Source organism: Podarcis tiliguerta (assembly GCF_965153285.1).
Source record: "Podarcis tiliguerta genome assembly, chromosome: 14".
In the NCBI taxonomy this organism is placed as follows: Eukaryota; Metazoa; Chordata; class Lepidosauria; order Squamata; family Lacertidae; genus Podarcis; species Podarcis tiliguerta.
The window spans coordinates 4,617,551-4,641,037 of record NC_139547.1 but is presented as its reverse complement, the minus strand read 5'-3'; the positions used below and the strand labels follow the sequence as shown (position 1 = coordinate 4,641,037).

Below are 23,487 nucleotides of genomic sequence, written 5' to 3'. Positions count from 1 at the left end.
TATTGCATCTATATCTCACATTTCCTTCTAGAAACTGTCCTGCCCTCTTTTTATCCTCACAAGCACCCTGTTTCTATCCAAATGTGATTTTGGTTTTCAACGCAGTGTAAGGTAGTCTCTATGGGAGAATATTGTATTTAATTATGGGGTGTCAGAGTTTTTAGGGTGTTAACCAGGCTGGGATTGCTGGCTTGTTGGTTTTTGAATGTCTGGTGTAGATTTTTTCAATTTCGTTGTGCTGTATGGGGCAATGACAATAAAGATTATCGTATCGTGATGTAGGTGAAGCCATGGGATGGTGACGAGCCCAGTCACCCAGGGAGCTTCTTTGCTGAATGGGGACTTGAACCCTGGTCACTCAAGGGCTAGTCTGACAAACTGACCACTGCACCACACTTTCCCTGCAAATGCCCATCTTCATGAAGCACAACCCATAGCCCCAAGTGAAACTTATTCCCTTAAAAAGGAACAGAAACTTCAGTGGAGGTACAAGAAAAAGGAAATGAAAGGAAGCCATTCCTCTTGGAGCCCCTTCCAAGCTCCCCTGCTGGGGGAATGAGAGGCTGTCATTGACTGGACAGGGGCTGTTCTGCAGGAAGGCTCCACACAGCTGTTCTAAATGATCAAGGATGCAAACACACAACAGCTGACTAAAAGAAATAATGCAATCTTTGTATCAAGTCTGCAAAGGGGAGGAACTTACAAGAAATATTTAGCCAAACATACTCTGCGTACATAGAGATGCCATATGTCTGGTTTTTCCTGGACGTGTCCTCTTTTTCATGGTCAAAATTTCTCTCCAGGCAGAATTTATAAATTTGGCAAAATGTCTGGGTTTGGCGGCTGGCTGACTGGAGCGAGGAGTTGTGCACGCAGCAGGGGAGAAGCGGCAGCAAAAAGGAGCTGTCAAATCCGGGCTCCTGCTGGAGCTGGTGTGCTTTGCCGGGACTTGGCTGGCAGGTTAGAGCTGCAACGCCAAAGCCACTTCCTCCTCCTCCTCCTCCTCCTCCTCCTCTACCACACCACCCTCCACCGGTCAGACTTAGGGCAGAGGGTGCAGAGGAAACATCGGTTGTGTGTGTGGAGCATGGGATTCCAGAGTGAGGGAGGCAGGCATATCCCTGGGGGAGGAGAGGGAGGAGAAGCCAGGTTCTGAGGCTGGACAGGATCTTCCACTGGAGCACAGCTCCTGTAGTTTGGCCTCTCCCCTGCCCCCCGGCTGCATCGGGCCCTGCGCATGTGGCCTCTCGGTCCTTCGAGTCTCCCTCCTTAACTTAGCAGTGGTGAAGAGTTTTCTGGAAAATTATCAGTGCTTTAAACTGATTGGAATCTAACATTTTGGGCTTACATTTAGGAAACAAAACTGAAGTATGTCATGTTCTGCATAATGAACACAAACATTGGAAGATTTCCCAATAACCTAAAAGTATTAGAAATAATATTTAGAATTAAAAAATAAAGAAAGCTTACTTAATGTGGTTTAAATGTTATATTCCAACAGTTTCAAAGCATTGCTAGGATATTATTTTTCTTTGAGTAATTGTACATATTTTGATACGTGATTGTGCTATAATAAAATGTTAACCACTTAAATGTATGCAGCTTTCCTTAGGAGGATAACCTAAGGAATGTGTCCTCTTTTTTTGCTCTTCAAAGTATGGCAATCCTGGTATACAAGTATGATCCAGTTCCGGCCTTGAAAAAAACCTGTTCCACCAGCTTTTACAAAAAGTTCCCTGCCAGCTTTCCTGGAGCTTTTGCAGGAACTTCTGTCAATTTTTACTTGCCCTGATCAAAAATGTAAATCTAGTTCATTAAAGGGCTCCTCTTCCAGAAGCTCAGGAAAACTGATTCTCACACAATGAGCACAGAGAGAAAAGACTTTAATGGCAAATCTTTCAGAGGAATATGTTCTATGAAGGAATTTGAATTGTGGCCAACAATCCCCTTCCGAAATGCTCAACAGTCCTCACCGAGGATTACACACAATATTTTAATGGCAAACAATCACAGCTATGGCACTAGAACCCCAAGGCCCCTCTCATGCACGCAGGCACCAAAGGGTATTCAAGATGCAGATCACCACTCCAGTGAGAGCGAGAGAGTGAAAGAGAGAGAACGGGGGGGGGGGGGGGGGAGAAAAGCGCCACACTGCCATTTCCAACCAGTCACCACAAGTGCCTGAAAGTCTGACTGCCTCTTACCTTTGTACTTGGGTCTTAGTTGCCTAATCCTTTTGTCTGTGGAATGGAAACACTCTGGTCCATCAACAGAACTTCCTAGGCAGAGCACCTTTGGGGTGGGGGTGGTGGACCATTTGTGAAGCAGACAGGCTTCATCTTGCAGGAAATGGGGTGGGTGGAGGGGGGGGGTAAGACAGGGCATGGTTCCCAACAACTACACAGGGGAGCAACCTTTAACTGGGAAGTGTTGATAACTAGCGTGAACGAAGCCAGTGCTTTTTCAGAGAGCATCTCTAGTGCTTACCTATATTACCAGCTGCACATTCCTGCCCATAACTGTCACTGGCTGGCAGTGCTACACCTAGCAGCTGAGGGGGCAGAACTGAAAAAGTCCCCCCACCCTCCCCTTTAGACTCAGGTTATACAAACAAGGGTAAAAATAAAATACTAATCCAGGCGCAGTACACACTTTGACTGCTTCAAATCTGTCACTTTGACACGACTCACTGAGTATAATCCAGCGGATAAGGAAATCTCCACCAGGAAGAGAAATAACTTGTGTTGCCACAACTCACTGATTAGACATTTGCGTTTGCAGGGGTGGGTGGAGCTAAATTAGGAAAAGGCTTCTTTGTCCAAACTGACGTGCCTGAGCCACCACACAGCCGGCTTCAAAAACAGGAACAAGTAAGTGCATTGCATTTCAACTGCCACATTCCAAAAAGAAAGAAGGTCTTCACACAGGGGAAAGATACCATGACAAAAAAAGGAGGAGAGGGAGAGGGAGGCAAAAGGTGGAAGAGAAAGGGGAGAAATGAGAACCAGACCCAGCTATTTAACATAGCCAATTTTTTAGAAAAGGCACATTTACATTACTTTCTGAAGCTTCCTCCTTAACTCCAGCAGGAGCTGGTGCTGAGGAAATATAGCACATAGTGTGACCTGATGTTTTCGCTCTGCCTCCTCACTTAAGCAGATGCTAATTCAGGGTTACAACCCCAGGGAACTTGATCAATAACCCTACCATGGACCCTTTGGGCATCACTGAGGTTCATTACAAACTCCAGCGACCTGATTCTCTTCTCTACTTTGAAACCCTGGGGTGAACATAGCACCACAAAATGGTGCTATAATTTCCTATTGGGTGTGTGAAAAAGCAATCAAGCATGTGTAAACCACATGGGCACAATCTGAGGGGGCCAGCCTCTCCTCAAAATAGCCAGAGTTGCAAGAGAGCACCCTTCTGTTCATTTGAACTAGTCGGTGAGAGCCAAAATCCCTGCTGGGCTGGGCTCCTTACAACTGTAAACCAAATCTGCAGCAACAAACCACAAGATGCAGAGCAAAGAAATGCCAACAAGGAACCCAGCATTGCAATGCTGCAACAGGGATTATTAATACTAGTGAAGACTATAGTCTCTACATTTGCAGTCACCCAAGACTGCTGCTTCCATGATACAGGGATGGCAATTTTACCTATTCCATTCTACCTTCAAGGCATCACAAGACAAAAGGATGCATGATAGTATTACAAGATGGATTATACACACAGTTCTAATCTTAATGGAAAGACTAGCAAATCCTGAATTTTCTCAGCTTTTTTTATAGCTTAATTGCTGTAGAACACTAATCTTTCCTCTTGCTTTAAAGGAGAAATGAAAAAATGGAGCAAATTCCTATGATAAACAATGAAGCCAACTACTAAAGTACAGAGAATTTTGAAAAAAAGCAGCCTCCATAAACAAAGAGTAGCAGCGATTACATGGCCTGTTGAATGCGGCCACAATTCATACACTCCTTTTCTTTTTACAGGCAGCCAAACAACTGTCCACACATAAAGTGTTTGGTACAAGTCCTTGATCTTAAGAAAAAAAGCCTCCCCAAACAGCTGAAAGCCTCCAGACTATTTCATAATTAGGTACACAAATGTGCTTATTAGAAGGATTCAAGTTTCTTTGATGTAAATGTGCCTTCAGAAAGCAAACTCCAACATTGATATACAATGATATACAAAGTCAAACAACTAAAGTAGCTCTTGAAACTATATATAAAAATTGGGTTGAAGTAGCAAATGAGGTGTTGTTTTTTTCCTGGTATGACTAACAACAGTTAGCTTGTGTCCATGTTAACAAATCAAATACTCTACTACTGACAAAATAAAACCAGAACCCACAAGAAAAAAAATATGAAAAGTGCACAATGAAATCAAGAGTCTTGGATCAAGTATCTGTGGAGGATTGGAAATGTTTTGTCTGATGGACTTGATATGCACAGGGCAGGAAGAGGTATTAAAGTTTATCAGATGCTGATTTGGCCTGCCGGTCTACATAGAAGAGGATGTAAGCCTTGGCTTTCACCACCGTCTCCTCATCAGTCAGCGTCACGGTGCTGTCATTGAAATGGAACCACCGGCCTTCATGAGTCGCATAGGCTGTATAATGTCCAGAGCCAACCCTGAGAACATCAAGAAACATAGCATGAGGGAAATTAACTCACTGCTTTCTATTTTAAAAATAAGGCTAACAGGTCATGGGGAAGGATCCTGGTTTTAGCTATTTCCTTCACCTTAAAATACTTGCCATGCCTCAACTGCCTTCTCCTTCATTGGATACATCCAACGCAAACACTGATATGAAACATTTCCAGAATGCCTTCTAATGCTCAGGAGCCTTAGGCACATAGGCATGCAAAGATAAACACAGCCTTATGCAAGTCTGAAGCATCCACTGGGAAAAGTCTGCACCCCTTCAGTCCTGCCTGCTCATCCATTGGGCGTGCTCTCCATTAGTTTGGTCTTCACTGCCTTACTTTTTGATTGGAATACTTCTCTACTTCTATTCCCAGCACTTAGTTAGCCAAGGCGGAAAATGACCCGTCTCCTTAAATTTGCCAGCAGTTTAACCCATAAAAAGCCAGGGTTCCCACAATGCTCTCCTTTTGAAAAAAATAACAGCTCCTCTGACAACAAGCTGCTTCTCACCTGGATGACTGCACTTTTAAACAAAAAATCAAATGTGACCAGCTACCTCTCATTTAAGTAACTCAAATAAGATTGTGAAGTATAAAATTTCAATCAGGACCACAGACAATATTTTCAGGCAAAGCGTTGCATCTCTTTATTGATTTGTTAAACTTAAAATGGGAATTAATAAGATAAGCAAAGCTGCATAGATTAGGTTGACATAGCAAGGCTCCCTCTCTAGTCACCACTTCCAGTCATTCCCATACATTCTTTTTCAATCAATGCCTGGTTCCCAGTGGAGTGATGCAGGTTTTACAGCAGAGAAGCCTTTCAATCATCAACCCAGAAAGGCAAAAGAGCCTTCAGGGTCCAATCATACTCACCCTGAACCGTGGTGCACCACCACAGCTGCAAGGTCATACAGACAGCTTTCTGGACCACTGTTTTCTGGCTGCAATTGGGAGGGGGACAAGGAAGAGAGACAAGAGAGAAGAGGAATTGAGAATCTCCCAGCAGCATTCCAGGGCCCCTGACTAGCAGCTCCCCATGACAAGTCACTGTACCTCTAGCAAGTAACATTTCATGTCTAGGCCTCTCAGGGGAAACTCAACATACGTGTCCACTTTGTTCCTCAGATAAGCTGTCCAGTGAAAGCGTTTTAGATGTAAGCATAGCACCTGTGGAATTAAAAATGGCACATAAGCCGAAGGACATGCTACAAATTCCTTAATGGAGGAGTACTTTAAAAACAACAGACCTGCCACCTCCTCTGCATGTCAAGAGCATATCACAGCAAAGTAGCTGTCACATTTATATCCACATGATCCTTTTGCTTAAAGATAAAATTCCAGAAATAAAACATTTCCCCTCCTCCCCCCAAAAGGCCCATATGTAGTAGTAAAAACAACAAAGTACTGCGGCTCTGAGATACAAGCTATTTTACCGCAGAATGAACACTAAAGCAACATCCCCCTTCAGGTTTGGGGTGTGCATTCACTTTGGTCAAAGCGTGCACTTTCAAAGTGGCTTGTTTTGAAAAGATTTGGACCGTCTCTGAAGCAAACCAGGCTTCTTCCAAAGCTTCCAAGGAACAGGCAACAAGTTTAAACTTTTCTCTACGAGCTCTCCATAATAGAAAAGGCCAGGCATGAAAGAGAAGTTCATTTTGTGACTGACAGCTCTAACTTCCAACCAAAGAATGACTTTAGAAGGAATGTCTTCAATCACATAGGAAGGATGATAAAGTAATATGACAGACCTGTGCCACTGTTTTCCATTTCCCTCTACTAGTTCATTCTCTTAGCAGCAGTAACACTGGAAGAGTGGTGGCTGGGTATTTTGGGGGGGGGGGTTTGCTTGTGATATGAATATCTCCTTATGCCAATCAAAATCACTCTCTCACTAAGACCCTTCTTTTAAAACTCCAGTCCCTTGAATCCTAATTTTTAAATAATTCCTCTTGTCTGAGTCTGTTCTATCTTGAGTGTTGCTTATTATCAGGTAAGTCGTTTCTGCTCATCTCTAAACCCAGCTGTGCTGGCTGAGGCAAATAGGGAGCTGTAGTCCAAATTATATGGGAGGCACCAGTTTGCAGAAGGCTGAGATCCATAATCTTTTACAAATTTCAACTCCTAGATCTCACCTTTGGTAGTTTCTGAATCCAAAATTTCTTGGTGGACTTTTGCTTCTTTTTACATTTGTGGCACATATAGAGCTCTGTTTCATCAAGTTCTTCCAGGTCTGTAAAACTGCGAAGACAATCTAGAACAATTGAATTGACATGATTAAAGTCATTTCCTCTGCTTTTTGACTCATCCCTCTAATGATCTAAATAAAAATAGATGAAAGAGGCAAAAAAGGCAATTGATATATGCAGATGGCAAGGGTTTAAAAAAACACCACCACCTACCTGGTAATGTACACATTGGTCCATTTTCTTGGTTCTTACGTTTATTTCGGAAGTGACTTGGAATATCTAGCGAAAGGTCTAAAAAAGACACAGGCAATTTCAAAATTAGTTTCTAATGTCAAAAACATAACATCTGCTCATAAAACTTTTCAAGATGCTTGATTTACCTAGGAATGGATCAAACTTTCTGGATTCAGTCCCACATATCAAGCAGTTGACTTCATTCTGCAGAATGCCTCCAAAGATGGCTGTGACAACAGTAGACGTGCCATTTCTGAAGATAACATTACAAGGAGAAAAGGGTCAGCACTGCACAGCTGGTCACATTCAACTAGCACCAAGAGCCTCTAGCCCTGCTGAAAACATCCTTTAGGTCATCTAAGTTTCTTAGAACAGATATGGAGAGGTGCTTACATTCAGAAATGGAGCTACTAATATTGCCCCAAATACAACATACAGTGGTGCCCCGCAAGACAAATGCCTCACAAGATGGAAAACCCGCTAGACGAAAGGGTTTTCCGTTTTGGAGGTGCTTCGCAGGACGAATTTGCTATGGGCTTGCTTCGCAAGACGAAAATGTCTTGCGATTCCTGGGGGGTTTTTTCCCCGCTCCCTACCCCCTTTATCTAAGGCACTAAGCTGCTAATAGCCTTTTAGCAGCTAATCCGCTAATCCCTTAAGCCTTTAATAGCCGCTAATAGCCGCTAAACCGCTAATAGCGCTAATCCGCTAATGGGCTTGCTTCGCAAGACGAAAAAACCGTTAGACGAAGAGACTCACGGAACGGATTCTTTTCGTCTTGCGAGGCACCACTGTAAATGTTATGCTCTGTCCAAGTGGCAAAAAGTATCCCCAGATAAATAAATGAAGAAGCACCAGTTGTGGTTGAGAAGGAGTATACTGTACAAAAACATTTTTCTCCCTCTCTCATAACAGCAGAACCCAGGAACACCCGATGAAGTTGAATGCTGGAAGATTCAGGACAGAAAAAAGAAAAGTACTTTTTCCACACACAGAGTGCATAGTTACGCTATGGAATTAACTCCAGCAAGATGTGGTGATGGCTACTAACTTGGATGAATTTAAAGGATGATTAAAGAAATTTGTGGAAGGACATAAGGCTACCAATGACAACTAGTTATTGATGATGGCTCTGTTCTACCTCTAGGATCAGGAGAGGGCTGGAGAGGGCTACTGCACCCATGTCCTATACTTTCAAAAGGCTGAACCCTAAAGCTCAACCTTTATACTTCCCTTCAACTATCCCTCAAAGGCAGACACATTGCTGAGGCATGGAAGCACCACTTCAGCAGATGAGGATGCTTCCATTTAACTGGCCACTCTCCCACTTCATCTACTTGGCACAAGAGGTCCATGTTTCCAAGGGACATACTCCCCATGTGTCACCTCACCTCCTGGCATACAAAGGGCAATGTGAGGGAACTGGACATGACAAGGAAAAATGCCACATGGTTATGGGGGGGGGGGGGAGTTGGGATGCCGGCTACTCTCCAGGAATTTCTGCTTGCCCCACCAATAAAGTGCATCAGCTGTAAAAGGTAAAGGGACCCCTGACAATTGGGTCGTCGGGGTCGACTCTGGGGTTGCGGCACTCATCTCGCTTTATTGGTGAGGGAACTGGCGTACAGCTTCCAGGTCATGTGGCCAGCATGACTAAGCCACTTCTGGCAAACCAGAGCAGCGCACGGAAACACCGTTTACCTTCCCGCCGGAGCAGTACCTATTTATCTACTTGCACTTTGACGTGCTTTTGAACTGCTAGGTTGGCAGGAGGCATCAGCTGCGGTGGGAAATAATTATCCATTGAAGATAACATGTCAGCTCCCAGGAGTCTGCCTTCAGCATGATCAGAGGCTGCAAGCCAAAGCCAGCTGCTAACATGCTGGCTCCCAACCTGTGTGAGCATTTTTCTGACAAACTTCTGCCAACGGCCACTCCCAATCTTTGTTGTCTAGAAACTACATAATTTGCATTTTCTGCCCTACAATTCAGATCTTATGGTTTGAGGAAACCAGATTAAAAACCTCTCTTCTTACATGCAGCATCTACTGCCACCAGAAAGACCCGAATTCTCTTGCAAGATGACTGAGCGGGAAACACCATTGAAGCCTCCTTGGAGTTCCAAGTGCAGATGGTCCAAAAGGTAACGCATGAATTCATGGGCATCTTGCTGCTGGTAGCCCCTTAACACAAACACATCAATGAATATACAGACTGCTTACTTACACTGGTACATAATTCACATTACATGGCATGGCTTACAAACCAGGAAATTTCAATTACATTGGATGTATCACTTTATAATAAAAAAAGGCTCAGAGCGATCATTCTTGCCACTGTGACACACAGATATATGGCCCTGTAGTTCTACAACCAAACAAAAGGCCAACAAGCTTCCCTACAATAGCTCAAATGCAAAACGTATTCGGAGCTGAAAGAAAATCCAGCAATGCAAAACACATTTTGAAATATGCCAATGTGGTTGTGAAGGCGGTGGGAGTTTTGTATTTGTAGTGCAATTTACTTTATCTAGATGGTTTATTTTCAAGACAGAGGATGGGACATTTATATATTTTTAAAACCCTGTGAAAAAAACTCTAAAATGAACACACTGCAGGCACTGCAAATGATCTGCAATATGAACTTATATTGTACTGCAGCCCTAACACATGGGAACATATTTTATTTCAAAAGTAAACCAAGCACACACGGAAGTTGGGGAATGAGATCTGGCTACCACCAGCACCCCATCGCAACAGCTGCCACTTTAGGAATCCACCTATTCATGGATCTCCTGCCTGCTTCTCCAGGACCAGCAGCAATGGTTCCTCATGAAAGTGCCCAGGCTGACAAGTGTGCCCACGCAGGGTGCCTTTTTGTCACCTCCCTCAGAGATGGCACCCGGGGCAAACGGCCCCCCGCCCCCTTTCCTAAACCCCTGTGCCCATGCACATTAATGTAAGAAAACATGGCAGCCAGCTCTGTAGCACCCATAAGCAGCAGGAGCCGAAAAAGGACTGACAGGAAGAAATAGGGAGAGTGGGTCAGTGGGTGTGCTATGGGGCCTGTGGGTTGCCCGACTGAGATACAGGAAAACAAAACAAAAAATTAATTAACTGAATGGTGTACATCCCCTGTATGTGGACATTTGCTGTGGCATCTACCTGCCTATAATAGCAATATCCTTACTGCTCTCTTGCCTCTTGTGTGCTCTAACTACAACTGGGTGCCATTTTATGGCTGCTGCTGTAATCAGGCAGCAAAACTAGGGTTATGCTTTCAGCACAGTATCCAGTGCAGCCACCCAATTCCAGAGAATGCTTGCTACTTCTTGTGTGTCCCATTCCCAGCATTCAATGGGAAAATTAATGCACTTATGGAGTCAGAACAGCACCACCAGACCCAAAACAGGGACGTATCAGTACATTTTGGAGTATCCCCAAGGATGGCAGAAGTACCAAAAAACAAAACAAAACAAAAAACAGAACAACAAAATGAGGACTGACTTGGGGGAAGGAGAAAAAGACACTGAAACCTAGGTAGGAAAAGGAATGGAAAAGAAAATAAATGTGTTGATAAAAATGTGTAGGGAAGCCTCTCATTGTCTAGATGGGTCATTTCCTGGTGCACAATATGAATCCATTTTTAAATTTACCCAGGGATACAAGTAAGAAATCAATAGAGAAAACAAAAAAAATACCATTTAGCTTTCTAATCAGAGCAAATATATAATTATGTTTTTAGACTGCATTGCTCAGCATTTTATTTCAGAGTTTTGACTGGATTTTTATTGACGGCATGTATTTTGTTTTACTTTCTGATGTCTTTTGATTTTATAACTTCTACTTTGTAAAACTACTTAGAAGCTTTTAAATATATCTATTAGACAGTCTATAAATTGGTTAAACAAACAAATGGCACACAGATTCGCCTGAAATTTGTACAAAGCCAAAGCTTCTAAGCAATGTCAGTGTTTACAGTCCAGTACAATTATATTTCTTGGCCAAGAAGGTATTATATGTGCTATTAAAATTATCTGAAATCGTTAACATTCCTAATCAAGACAATCTCACTAAGGATTTCATTGTTTTCCTCCGAGTTGTTTTTTTCAGACTGGGAAGCGAGGCTAGAGGACCGTGAAACCTGGGCCTGAGTTGGATCCACCCACAGTTTGAAAAATGGGAAACAAACTTAAAACTGCTCACGAAAAGCCTTCCAAGCATACAGTTTCTCAAATGAGTATGCCAAACAAAGCCACCTGAAAAGGTTTGGTCCATATTGTTCATATTTTCTCAACATGGAAATATTTGTAAAGTCTCCAAGAAACAAACAGCCTTTCTCTCAGCCTAACTCAAGGCGGGTTCAAGCATAGAGCATCTAATGATGACTTGCACGTGTTAAGAATACTGCTGGGGGCGGGAGGAAGAGACAGAACTGTAGATCCATCACTACAAGCAGAGCCCTTATCTGAGATTGCTTCAGAAACAAGACTCTTCAGTGCAGTCACATGCTTGAATCAGCACAGAGCTGGACCAACAGCAACACTCTTTTAGAAAGGGGGAGCTATGTTAGTCTCTCAGAGCAGAAATGAAGTCTCATGGCGCCTTAAAGATGTAACAGACGTGAGAGTCCAGCTCCTCAGATGCGTGAAGTAATAGTCTCAGTTGGCCATGAGTGCAAAGAACAAGAGACCAGAGGGAAACAAGATGCAAAAAAGACAGACTATGGCAAGGTGTGTCCCCCATGTTATATTAGCTTAGCAATGCCAAAATGCTTTATGCATATTGGTTATTTTTCACACATTAAACTTTGTGTAATTGTCCATGTATGTATTTTTTCAAATTCTTTTCCCTCTGATCTCACTGTCTACTTTTTTCACTCTCTGATTCCCTTAGGTATACATATACCTGCAATGCCAACCAAGGATAACATTTCCTCCATCTGATGAAATGCATTCGAGTGCCATAATATATTTATTGTCATTAACATCCCTTTCTGTTAAAAGCAAACAAACCCACAGTGCTGAAAATCTGCTGGAGCCAACTTAGGGAGCAGAGCTCTTACTCTGACTTCAAACTACTGTTGAGGAGGATAACTGGCCAAAAGTATTGCAGGAAGCACGATTATGACTTTTGCCCATTGCCTGAAACTACTGGTGCTAAACTTCCTTGATTCTCATCAGCCTGGGACAGACACACAGTTACTGGAAGAAGGAAAGGGATGGCCTGGGTTTCTCACTTCACCGGCTCTGGGTGTGCATTCAGAGCATCTTTTCAGCACTGCTAGAGGCATTAACACATCAACAGAACATCTTTACTACCTGAAAATATGGAGCAACTTACCTTCTGCACAATTAATCCTAATAGGGTTCAGTGCTCCTTTGAAAGAGGTTCAGGGGCCAGGACAGGGAGACCTTGGAGAGGAATGACACTTGGATTTACTTGTGTGAACTGTTCTTTTTGACAGCCTGGGTGCAAAATGCCTATTGCACATAGATTTATTCTCTTTGCAGCACTTATTTATAACTACAATGACAGAAACGAATTCAATATTGAGAGAATCAAGGAAGTTTTGCCCAGTATGTTTGCTTGAACCTGCTAGAGCTGTACATTTTAAAGCACAGTCTTTGCCAAAAGCAAAGGTTTGGGTTCTGTCAGGTACTTAAGCCATGTTGCACAGACTAAGAACTTGGAATGACTTAGCCCTGCTAGACCTCAAATACAACAAAAACACTCAAAAACCACTAACACTGCTTCCTCTGTATACTGGAAGAATAAGAGCCTGCTGGCACACGGTGGGCATTATTCCTACAGAGCTAGAAGCTCTCAAGAGCAATGTAACACTGCATTCAGGGACAACAAAATGCCATAGTTCTGGAGAGTCACTGAGTTGCTAACAGCATTCCTCCTTTTCTTATAGGACTTACCTAAAGTTTGGCATGATTTTCCAAACAACATAAAACAATGATTCAGGGCTGAATGCTGTTTGACTCCCTTGCCACAAAGCACACAGAGTCTTCCGAAACTCTTCTACCAATGAACTGTGGAAGAAAATTGAAAAGTTTTTAATAGAAGCATTGCCACTCAACCCCACCCCCACTCACCATGGCCCCCTCCACCTTTCCCCCTATCTTTCCTTCCTAATGTAACACTAACGTCTCAACAAATGAAACTGATCTGTAGAAAAGGTAACTTGAAAAAAGAGACATTGCACATACTTTTGTAAACCAAGAAATCTTTAATAAAAATGTTTTAAATGGGTTAAAAAATACCTGATGGTATTGTAATCAATCTGTAACATGGCTCCTTACATTTTCTATTGAATAGGTCATTCCCCCCCTGTAAAGTGTGCACTGTCTATCCATATTAATTCTCTTAATTTTAATAGCCTCAATAGGAGATGGCCATAAAAGTGTTTTCCTTTCCAGCAGATTTTTATATTTCTCCCAAACTCTGATTCTTCCTACGAATATGGTTCATAAAACTTTTATAAATTTTCACCTTCCCATACTAAAAACATGCATGCCAGCCGAATTTTAAGTCATGACCTTCTAAGCCCAGGATGTCCTACAAACAAAGTAGTGTTATTCTCAATTCACAGATGGAAAAATGAGACTACGAATGTGATTTGACTGAGGCTTTTCAGAGCTCGAATCTCTTCTGGAGAGAAAGTTAGCTAACAAACCAGGCTGTATCATGTTTAGCTGAATGTAGGGCTTTCCTGACCATCTCAGGTTACTGGGTAGAACGGGGAATTTTCAATCAGGTGGCAAGAGAGAGAGACCACATCCATAGACACCACTTTCTGCTCCTCAGTGGTGAGGGCAGCAGCTCACATTTCCTGGCACTGTGGGAAAAGACATTCCTAAACCCACAGAGATTATTAGACTCCTCTAAGACCATTCATGATAGCTGTGGATTACATGAATTTCTTCTTGTAATCCAATCCAAATAACTTTATTGTTCTAGCCATTGGCCATAACAAATCTGAATCAAAAATAAATACACAAATAAAGGGATGTTTCGCCACAAATAATAGTCTCTGTTTAGATCTCTGTGTCACCCTTGCAGTTCAATGCTATATTGTCCAGGGTCTTCTTTCTGCTCTTTTTGGCCACCAGAGCAAAAAGGGCAACTTTGCGAGTCACTAAAGTGTTTGCATCACTAAGAAGCTGTAGAAGGGAGAGACAGCTTTCTTGTACAGGTGGTTGGGTGAGAAATCGCCTCCTAGGTCCAGTGTATAGCGGGCAATATAATAAATAGTGCAAGATGTTGTCCACCTGCAGTTGCCCACATATAGAGTCTGTCTTTGTACAGTATACCCTGTTGTATTGTCCATCCAAGCGGGCGAAGGGCATAGCTTGAAAATGCAGCTCGATAAAAGTGATTCTTAGTGAGGCTGGCCGGAGATTCTGCAGGGGACTGGCTCTAAAAGGGACTGTTTTTGGAAGGGGGAACCAGGGAGAACATTTAGAGGATTTGATCGCTTGCAGATTGCGTAGTGATTCTGTCCAATGATACCAATCCCTTAATTGACATTTGACTGTGGATATAATCTCCTCTAGCTCATGGAAATAATAAGAATTCAAGTTACATTGGTTGTTAGATTTCCACCATTGGCTGTTCTCCAATTCCACATAGTACAAGGCTGGCAAGCACTCGCATGGCATGGAGGAGTTTTTTCAGGTAATTAAATCTGGTACAGTCCGCTCTTGCACTTAACGTTGTCCATCCAGCTTCTGTACATAAGAGTGCAACTGCTGTTCCCTTGAGCAGGGAAAATAATCTCTTGAGAAATTGGTTTTGCACCGTTTCTAACCCCTTAATATAGCACTCTCATCCTCACCCCAGTTTTTGACTCCATAAAGCATTTGAGGGATCACTTTACTGCCAAATACTTTCAGCGTGGGCTCAAACTGTTTCCTGCCCTTTATGAAGTAAAACTTCTTCAGAGCCCTGGTCACTCTCTGCATTCTGATTTTCATCACCTTGGGGTGCCACCTCCAAGTTACTGTTTCACTGAAAAAGACTCCAATATATTTGAAAACACAGGTTTGCTCTAGTTCATGGTGCTCAAGGGTCCATTTATATCGGATGTGAGGCTGATCTGGCTAAGACATCTGTCACCCCATTGATTGCCAGGGTTGACTCGATTGTTCTGGCTGGCTAGGCAGGTGTCCCTCACCACTCCATGTGCGTCCCTCCCGGAACTGCACGCCCAGTGGAAGAGGATGACCATCCCAGATAGAAGAAGCATATCGTTCTTCTTGTAATTTGCCCTTAAATCCTTCCACCACGGCTAGATTAATCTGCATGAGAAGGGTTCTATTTTTGCTGGTTTGGATTGAATTTCCAGTGCCAAGAATACACAGTGAACCATCTTCCTCTCCAAGGGTGCCAACTCCTAGGGACCCAATCCTTCTGGACACCCCAGTATTTTGGAGGTGCCCCCCAATGTTCTGAAAAATCAAGGCCAAGCACGGCGTGCCTTCAGTGGCCAGCTCCTTCTCCTCCTCCTGCCACAGAGGGGAAGGAGAGGAGAAGCAGCTCCCAGACAGTGGTGGCAGCAAAGGAGGAGGAGTCAGCAACCACTGAAGCCGTGCTGCCGCCGCATTCCTACCTCCTCCAACATCATGAATCGATCCCACACACAACCTTGGCCCCCCAAGTTGGCACCTCTGTTGCTCCCCCTGGCTCCATGTTATGTGTTTTGTTTTTTTCCTATATTTAACTAGCCACCCAATCCTATATGTTCTCTGAGAAGTCCACCATCTAGAAGATCTCCATGTTCTTTTTTGAAACTCCACGTAAAGGGCTTGTCATGTGCCCCAAATTCAAATTAAATGCTGATACAAGTTTTTGGCTATTGAGTGAAATCATGCACTTGGTCACAAAGGGTTCCCCATCCTATACATGCAGGTAGCAGAATTAACAGTGCCAACTTCACAGGGCAGCAAAACCATGAACTGTATTCTATACAACAGAAAATATCAACACCCAAGAGTATAAATAACTGATGAGGATATAGACTGCTCACTGGGTCTGGAGGTGGGCAAGGTTTGGGGCCTGGCGCACGGCCCCGCCATCCTCCCAAAGCCACACCGCTCCACCCCTTGGTCACCACGGTACTTGCTGGGTTTCCGCCAAATTCAAATCTGCCCTATCTGCAGCGGCTTGGGGGGCAGGGGAGGAGGAGAGGACTGCATCTGAGCAGTCCAAAAGTAGAAAAGGGGATCGGAACTGATACCAGCAGTGCAGTTGTCCCCAGAGCGTCATCGGAAGAAGACTAAGAAGACACAGCGAGAGGAGCGTCATGGGACAATTGGGTAAAAGCACTGGAGTCAGAGGAGCCCCCCAAGTGCAGAGGAGCACTGGCAGCAAGGCACAGCTCATCCGAGCCAAGCACTGGAGTCAGCTGAAGTTCCCAGGTGCGGCGGAGCACCGGAGTCCTTTAACCCTTGGAAGGGTTGGACGTGCACAGGGACACGCCAGCGCTTTAGCCCGCAGTTGGTCACATTTTTGGAGGAGTGCCCAGGCAACGGGTCCCATCACTGGAGTTGCCCCTCTCAAGCTTTGCTGCTCGCACGTGGCAGGCGCCATTTTGCGTGCATGTGGCCACACTGCTGGATCTTGGTTGGGGGGTAAGTACAGCACTGTATCATGACAAGTGCTTTCTGTAATGCCAGCAGTGGGTCTGCCCTAGTTGTGGAAGCACTTGTGCCCGATTCTCAAAATGCTTCATCTGTGTGGCTGTCTGTAGATCTCAGATTTGGAATTTCAGGGTTTACATTTTGTCTGCCATGTTTTGAAGCAGCAACTCATGGGGCTCTTAAGGCACTGGATACACGTATGGTTGGTAACGCCTGATTCTCAGCACAAGTGGGGTTTGCATGTATTTATTAGTATACTAGATCTATAGGTGAAGTTCACGTGAGCCTTTTAAGAAATGCTGGGGCCTTTAAGACATGGGATGCATGCGTAGTTAAAACGTTTGCATTTAAGCGTGAATAGGGCCTGCATGAGTTTATGCGCTGGTATAGAAGGCGCTCCCTTTAGTCAGCATAGCTCACTGGACAAAGCCAGGTGTGCTGATTTATTCCCTGCATGGGGCTTGGAGCAGTGGCGGATCCCCGGATGGTGATAGCACGTGTGGCTGGATAGCTCAGTCAGCATCGTATGAGACTCTTAATCTCAGGGTTGTGGGTTCAAGTCCCACATTGGGCAAAAAGTTTCCTGCATTGCAGGGGATTAGACCAGATGACCCTTGTGGTCCCTTCCAACTCTACAATTCCATGATCCTTTGCAAGATGCAAATGGAACAACCATATGGAACAACCACACACCCCAGCATTGCAGGCTAGATAGCTCAGTGGTTAGAGCATGGTACTTATTACGCCAATACACAGGGTATTACTGATACCCACATAGTATAATGTCTCACTTCCTGTGCTACAGGTGGAAATAGCTTAGTAGTTAGGGCGTGCTGCTGTTAATGCCAAGGCTGCAGGTTTTGATCCCCATTTTGATCACCAGAACATATTCTTGTGTGCTGGGTGGTTGAGCTAGATGATCCCGGGTCCCTTCCAACTCTATAGTTTTATGGAAGGATACAGTGGTACCCCGCAAGACAAATGCCTTGCAAGACGAAAAACTCGCTAGACGAAAGGGTTTTTCGTTTTTTGAGTTGCTTCGCAAGATGAATTTCCCTATGGGCTTGCTTTGCAAGACGAAAACGTCTTGCGCCTTTTTTTTTTTTAAACCGCCAATGCATTCCTATGGGAAACCGTCAATACACATTGGTGCTTCGCAAGACGAAAAAACTCACAGAACGAATTAATTTCGTCTTGCGGGGCACCACTGTACAGATAAACACTATGTGTGCTGTTTGTATATATATGTATATAGGCATACGCGCTGTGTTTAGACTTACATGCTGTTATCCCCTTGGCTTCGAGTATGGTAAGTTCGCCGGCCTGCAGTCTTCCCATTCCGAAGCTCCACAGCCGGCAATTCTTTGAAGTAGCAACAGAACTGCTGAATGTTACTGTTGAAAGAAAGAGATGTGAACCAGAAATATGTACCAAGAGGGACAGAAAAGAAACCAAAGGATTTAACTGTTTTCTTTGTAACCCAGCAATGAATAGCTGTAGGGCAGCTATAAAGCGCACACACAGATGTAACTTGAACATTCTACAATTGCCTCTCAAATACCTGCATGTTAACACACTTGAAATTAAACTGCACAGTAAGAGGTCGGTTTTATAGATCCTCTTTTCAAACATCACAGGAAGTTTTATTTGCAAATATATTACAGGGTTTTGTCAGTTTTAGATATGCCACTGGTGGGAATGCAAACTGACATAAATGGAGCTGCAAAACTTGCTCTTATGGGTGTAGAGAGACCCTTTCAGATGCTCAGTGAATTGTCCTACTCTCTCAATACATCACAGGGTGCACAATAACACTTAGCCTAGAAGCCAGTTACAGTAGTGGGATTTTTAAAAATAAAGCAATGAGTACCTGAGTGACTGAAGAATCGCATTCATGAAACATGTGTTACCCAGATTCCGAAGGCCTGTAGCACACAGGGCTGTGGTGCTTCCCTGTGAACCAGAGACATCAAGGCAAGCAAGTCATCTTACAATAGGCTATACATCATCTTCCAGCCACCTGCTTTCTTTGAAACAGAGGGCTACATGCCTACATCAAGTTTTAAAAGTATTACATATAAATACTCTCATCCAATGAGAGTATGCCACACAGAATTCAGAACACACAGAATGATAGATTCGAGCCAAACCCACAAAGCTTTAACACAGCTTGTGAAAGGGCTGTCACAAATTGCACAAGTGGAACAGCTGTGTGCCCACCAGAGGAACAAAGCACCCAAATTTTCACACCTAATTCTGGCTGGGCTGAGACCACCAGTGACCCAGATAATAAATAAATAAGATAATACATAATATAATAAATTAATAATAATACTTCTCTTATTAGGTCCACTTTGCAAGCAAAATAGTATTTATTCTTTATTAATATTTTTGATTCTGCATGTAACGTAGGCTAGGTTGAGAGCAGGATATGCTGTTCAAGGTCACATGGGGGAGCTTTATGCTAAAAGCATGGAATTATTTTATTTGTTATTTGTCTTGTCATTTGATCTCTTAGCTAGCTTGGGTTCCTTTAGGAAATTATGCAGGGCAGAATTTTAGAATGAATGAGTGAGTGAATAGATGCTGAAGCCAGCTTTCCTCCAGGCCATGTCTGGGAAACTTGCAGCCAGTTTGCCTCCAGTCCAAAGGGCTCTCCAGGCCTTATCAGACACCACAGCCTGCTCTAGCCTCCCTGAGCAGGCAGAGGCACAGTGACCAATTGCAAAGGCAAGCGCAAGGCCCAGCAAAGAAGCCACGGCAGCGACAGCAGCAGTGAGAAGATACTGTAATAGTTCTTGCATTCCCTTCCCCTTATCAGCAGGATCACATGCACTTGGTGTTTCTACTGCTTTTGCAAGCAGCTGGGACAAGAAAGCTGCTCCCTCTTTTCTCCGTGACTAGCAAGAAGGAGGCAGTGCATGAAGGATTTCATCTGCCCTGTTTGGGCAAGTATGAGCACCAGCAAAGACATGAAGACTGCCACAGTTCTACTCTAGCCTGCAGCATTAAGAAATCTTGGAGTTGGGAGGGAGGGAGGGAGGGAGGGAGACTTTTAAAAAGACCCCCACAGGTCGTTAATTCACAAGGAAAAAAATCAACTGGGGTCTCTGTTAATTGACTGGCCACCTGGTGAGTCAATGACCTTTGATAGAAAAAAGATTGTCATCCTTGTCTCCACATGCCCAGAACAGAATGGTAGCTCAAGATCAGGTACCCTAAAGAATAAGACTTGCTTCAAATTAAAAATATTTTGGGCAGTCAGAACAGTGACCTCTTTGGAGGCTTTGGTATTTAAAACTAGATAAGGTAATGAGCCTATTTCAATACACAATTGTGTGTGCACCACCAACACTGGAGTGTCACTCAAGAACCAGCAGGCAAGAGTATATTAGAAAGGTATGCTAACAGCCCAAGACATTTACTAAATGAGCTCCACTGATTAATGAAATCTGCTCCAAAATTATGTTGTACCTACATTTATTTTTAACAATTTGCTGTTTAGGGAAGAGTCTTCCAGAAGTTTTCTTTTCCTCTGTCGGTCTGCTGCAAAAGCTGAACTGTAGTAAATGAATAAATTGGTTAAGACATCTTAAGAAATCTAAAGAAAACACACCAAAGATAATCTTGGTCACAATGTCTTGACAACTGCATAGTCACATTTGCAATGATTCCTTTACATACAACAGTGAGACTGATCATTGGTTATAGAAGTTATAATACAAAATAGTCATCTTAAAATAATTTCAGAGCACACACTCAAATCTATTCTATTTTCAATAGCATGCAATTATAAAATACCCAAATTAATCTGATTAGGTTATGCTACAGCAGGCAGGCACCCTTGAGCATGCCCCAATTAGAACTAAAATTTCTGATCTAAAATAACGAACTCCACTTTCTTGATCAAAGGCTACTTGATAGAGTATCCCCACAAGAGTCCATCTCTGCTCATACAAGCATTGTTCTAAACATGAAACTTAAGCTTGCCAAAGTAGACAACTGAAAGTATGCTACATCTGGAACCAACAGACTCCCATCAATGGACTCCAGGCCAGCAGCAGGCTTTTGCAGTTTAAGCCCATTGTGGTGACAGGTGTTTGGCACCACTAATGCAGCACAGGGGAGGGCCAACCCACGTATGGATACAGTACACCAGGAAGTTCTGCTATGCAAGGCTCACAGAAATAAACAGCAACTATACAAAACCACAGTGTGCTCTTGCACAGCTCCTATTTATTACAGTGAAGCCTACACAGGAGAATTTCCCAGTGGATTTTGTTCCATGTCAATTAGCGTGCCTCTAGATTTTCAGCATGCACCCATGCTGTCCTTTCACATACAAAGGACAAACTACTAAAAAGGAATGGCATCACAATGCTAAACGAGCAACATCCACTTTCAGAAAGACACATATAAGTATACAGCTTACTTTTCCAAATTTTGGAGGTGCTCTCGGACTTTCTGTACCAGGCCAAGCTTGGTATCATTGACTACGAAGTCATCACAGCGATAACTGCAGTAAGAACACATTAATCAGCAAATGGACAGACTTTAGCACAGCCATACCACCATAAGACTTATGCTGAGCAAATATGGGTTTCTTGAACTAAACAGCAAAAAGTTAGGTGCTAAGAGAACTAAAATGCAAACTGTATTCACCACCTCCTTTCAGATGAAGAGGTACAGAGGTCTTGCCCTTATGATCTAAGCAGGCTGCATTGAAAAAGGAAGCAAGCAAGTGGGTCCTACAGGGGAGGGGGGAGATGTATCCTCACCCGCATAGCAGAAGCAGTTTTCCTATTCACAGTTCCTATCAGCCAGCTATGCCCACTTCCATGATACAATAAGCTGCATGGAGATCAAGAAGGCACTCTTCCATTCCCCATCCCTGTTTGCCATATGACTAGGCTATTTAGGGATTGTTGTGGGGGTTTCCCCTTAGGTTTTGGGGGTTTGGGGGGGGGAGCTCCCACAAGCATGCCAATACTTTCAACACTCACTACCAGAGTTTGTTACAGTCATACCTCAGGTTGTGAACGGGATCCGTTCCAGAGTCCCGTTCGCATCCTGAAGCGAACGCAACTCGTGTCTGCGCATGCACAGGTCATGATTCGCCGCTTCCGAGCATGCACGTGACGTCATTTTGAGCGTCTGCGCATGCGTGAGCGGTGAAACCTGGAAGTAACGCACTCCGTTACTTCCAGGTCACCATGGAACGGATCCCGTTCACATCCAGAGGTACCAATGTATTAAGAAGATGAATACAAGTTCAAAGTATATATTTCCTCTTAACTAAAAGTGACTGCTCCAAGGGTGGATCGAATTTGGTCCTCAATGGCATTCTCCTCAAACCACACACCCCTGATAATGTCAGTGCATGAGTGAGAGGATAGGGTTTAATCCTACACTGGCTGTGTGCAGTGTTAGAAACTGAGATATGAAAGCTAGGAGCTAAACAGCACCTTAAGCCTATGTTATGGGCGCAACAATGGAATGTCTAGGCACACTTTTTAAATAACAAGAATACGAAGTTGAAAATGAACGAACTGCAACTAAAATATTATGTTCCTTTTTCAAATGGTCTATTCCTTCCCCTGCCCACCCACCCCCTAATATACTTAAGAGGGTCTCTTCTCCAGTCTTCAGAAAGTAGCTGGAAGTGGGGAGGCAGAAAAAGGTCCTCCTTTCCTTCTACTCTGCAATTTTAATCTGAAATTTTAGGCACAGTACTGCACCCAGAGCTCAGAAACTGCTCACACTAATTAAATTCCCTGTTGCAAAACGCACCTAGAACAATGAAGTTTCGAACACTCGCTGTTTGATCCTGTTTCCAGCAGGGAACAAGATCCTGCAGCCAAACCAGCAGGATTTAATCCTGCCTATCAGCCCGCAGGAGCTACTTCAATGAGGCTTTTCCAAAGGCTTTAAGACAGCTCTTCTGCTCCTATTTGCTCAGACAGCAGTGACTGTCTTAAAGTGGCTTGCCAAACTACTTTCTGAAGTTGTCTCCCTCCCCACCTTTACGCATCGCTAGAGAGATCTTTACAGGAGGGGAAACTGCTTCATAGAGCCACTTGGCTGCAGGTTTACATAACTTAAGAACATAAGAAAAGCCTTCTGGAATAGGCCAATGTCCCCACCAGTCCAGCATTCTGTTCTCACAGTGGACAAGCAGCAGCCTTTTTGAAGAAGAAAATGTTGGAAGCTGCACTCTCACAATCAGGGCTTCAAAGGGAAGCATCACTCACCTGTCAACTTGGGCCCACCAGGATTAGGGGAGATAAAGAAATGGCCCTCCTGGCCAGAAAATGTTTCCCACCCCGGACTACTCCTACACTTCAGCAGCTCAAGAGTGCAAAAAAAACCTCTACAGCTGTCACATTGCTAAGCAAGAGATGCAGTCATGAACAATCAGTTCTGACTCTCAGCACCATGCAGCAGGCCTGCCCTACAGGCAACACCCAGAGTTGGTAGTACTAAACACAACGGCATGTGCTGCTCAGTATGCTGCCATTTCAACCGATTTCTTTACAACAGAGTACTTCAGTCATTTAAGAGACTTTTTCATTATAAAAAGGGAGGCATCCAGCACTTGTGGGTGAAGAAACAGATTTTTAAAAATATAATAGGTATATTTTTAAAATGGAAAAGGTTCTCAACACGAATTCAAGGAAACATTCCAGTATCTGATATCACTTTCTGCTTGTTCCTTCCCTGCAGTATTAGCTTATATCAATCCTTACCCTATAATGCCCCTTAT

The 23,487-nt window shown here is 43.6% G+C and overlaps 1 protein-coding gene and 1 long non-coding RNA gene across 4 annotated transcripts in view; both read right to left on the bottom strand.

The window, feature by feature from the left end:
* Positions 1-23,487, bottom strand: part of LOC310664289 — a 258,524-nt gene that overhangs the window by 197,654 nt on the left and 37,383 nt on the right. The gene's annotated exons all lie outside the window — the stretch shown is intronic.
* The window catches only part of USP3 (ubiquitin specific peptidase 3), a 45,743-nt gene continuing 24,122 nt past the window's right edge, over positions 1,867-23,487 (bottom strand). For 2 of the 3 annotated variants that reach the window (XM_083413088.1, XM_083413087.1), the window contains exons 4-15: positions 21,157-21,240; positions 20,203-20,284; positions 18,595-18,677; positions 18,005-18,118; positions 13,002-13,115; positions 9,112-9,258; positions 7,222-7,328; positions 7,055-7,132; positions 6,788-6,906; positions 5,709-5,822; positions 5,529-5,596; positions 1,867-4,637 (exon numbers count right to left, since the gene is read on the bottom strand). In XM_083413088.1, coding sequence (XP_083269214.1) covers positions 4,472-4,637; positions 5,529-5,596; positions 5,709-5,822; positions 6,788-6,906; positions 7,055-7,132; positions 7,222-7,328; positions 9,112-9,258; positions 13,002-13,115; positions 18,005-18,118; positions 18,595-18,677; positions 20,203-20,284; positions 21,157-21,240 — 1,276 coding nt within the window. In that variant the 3' untranslated portion in view covers positions 1,867-4,471. The remainder of the gene's footprint in view (positions 4,638-5,528; positions 5,597-5,708; positions 5,823-6,787; positions 6,907-7,054; positions 7,133-7,221; positions 7,329-9,111; positions 9,259-13,001; positions 13,116-18,004; positions 18,119-18,594; positions 18,678-20,202; positions 20,285-21,156; positions 21,241-23,487) is intronic. The other variant, XM_083413089.1, reaches the window with a different exon arrangement.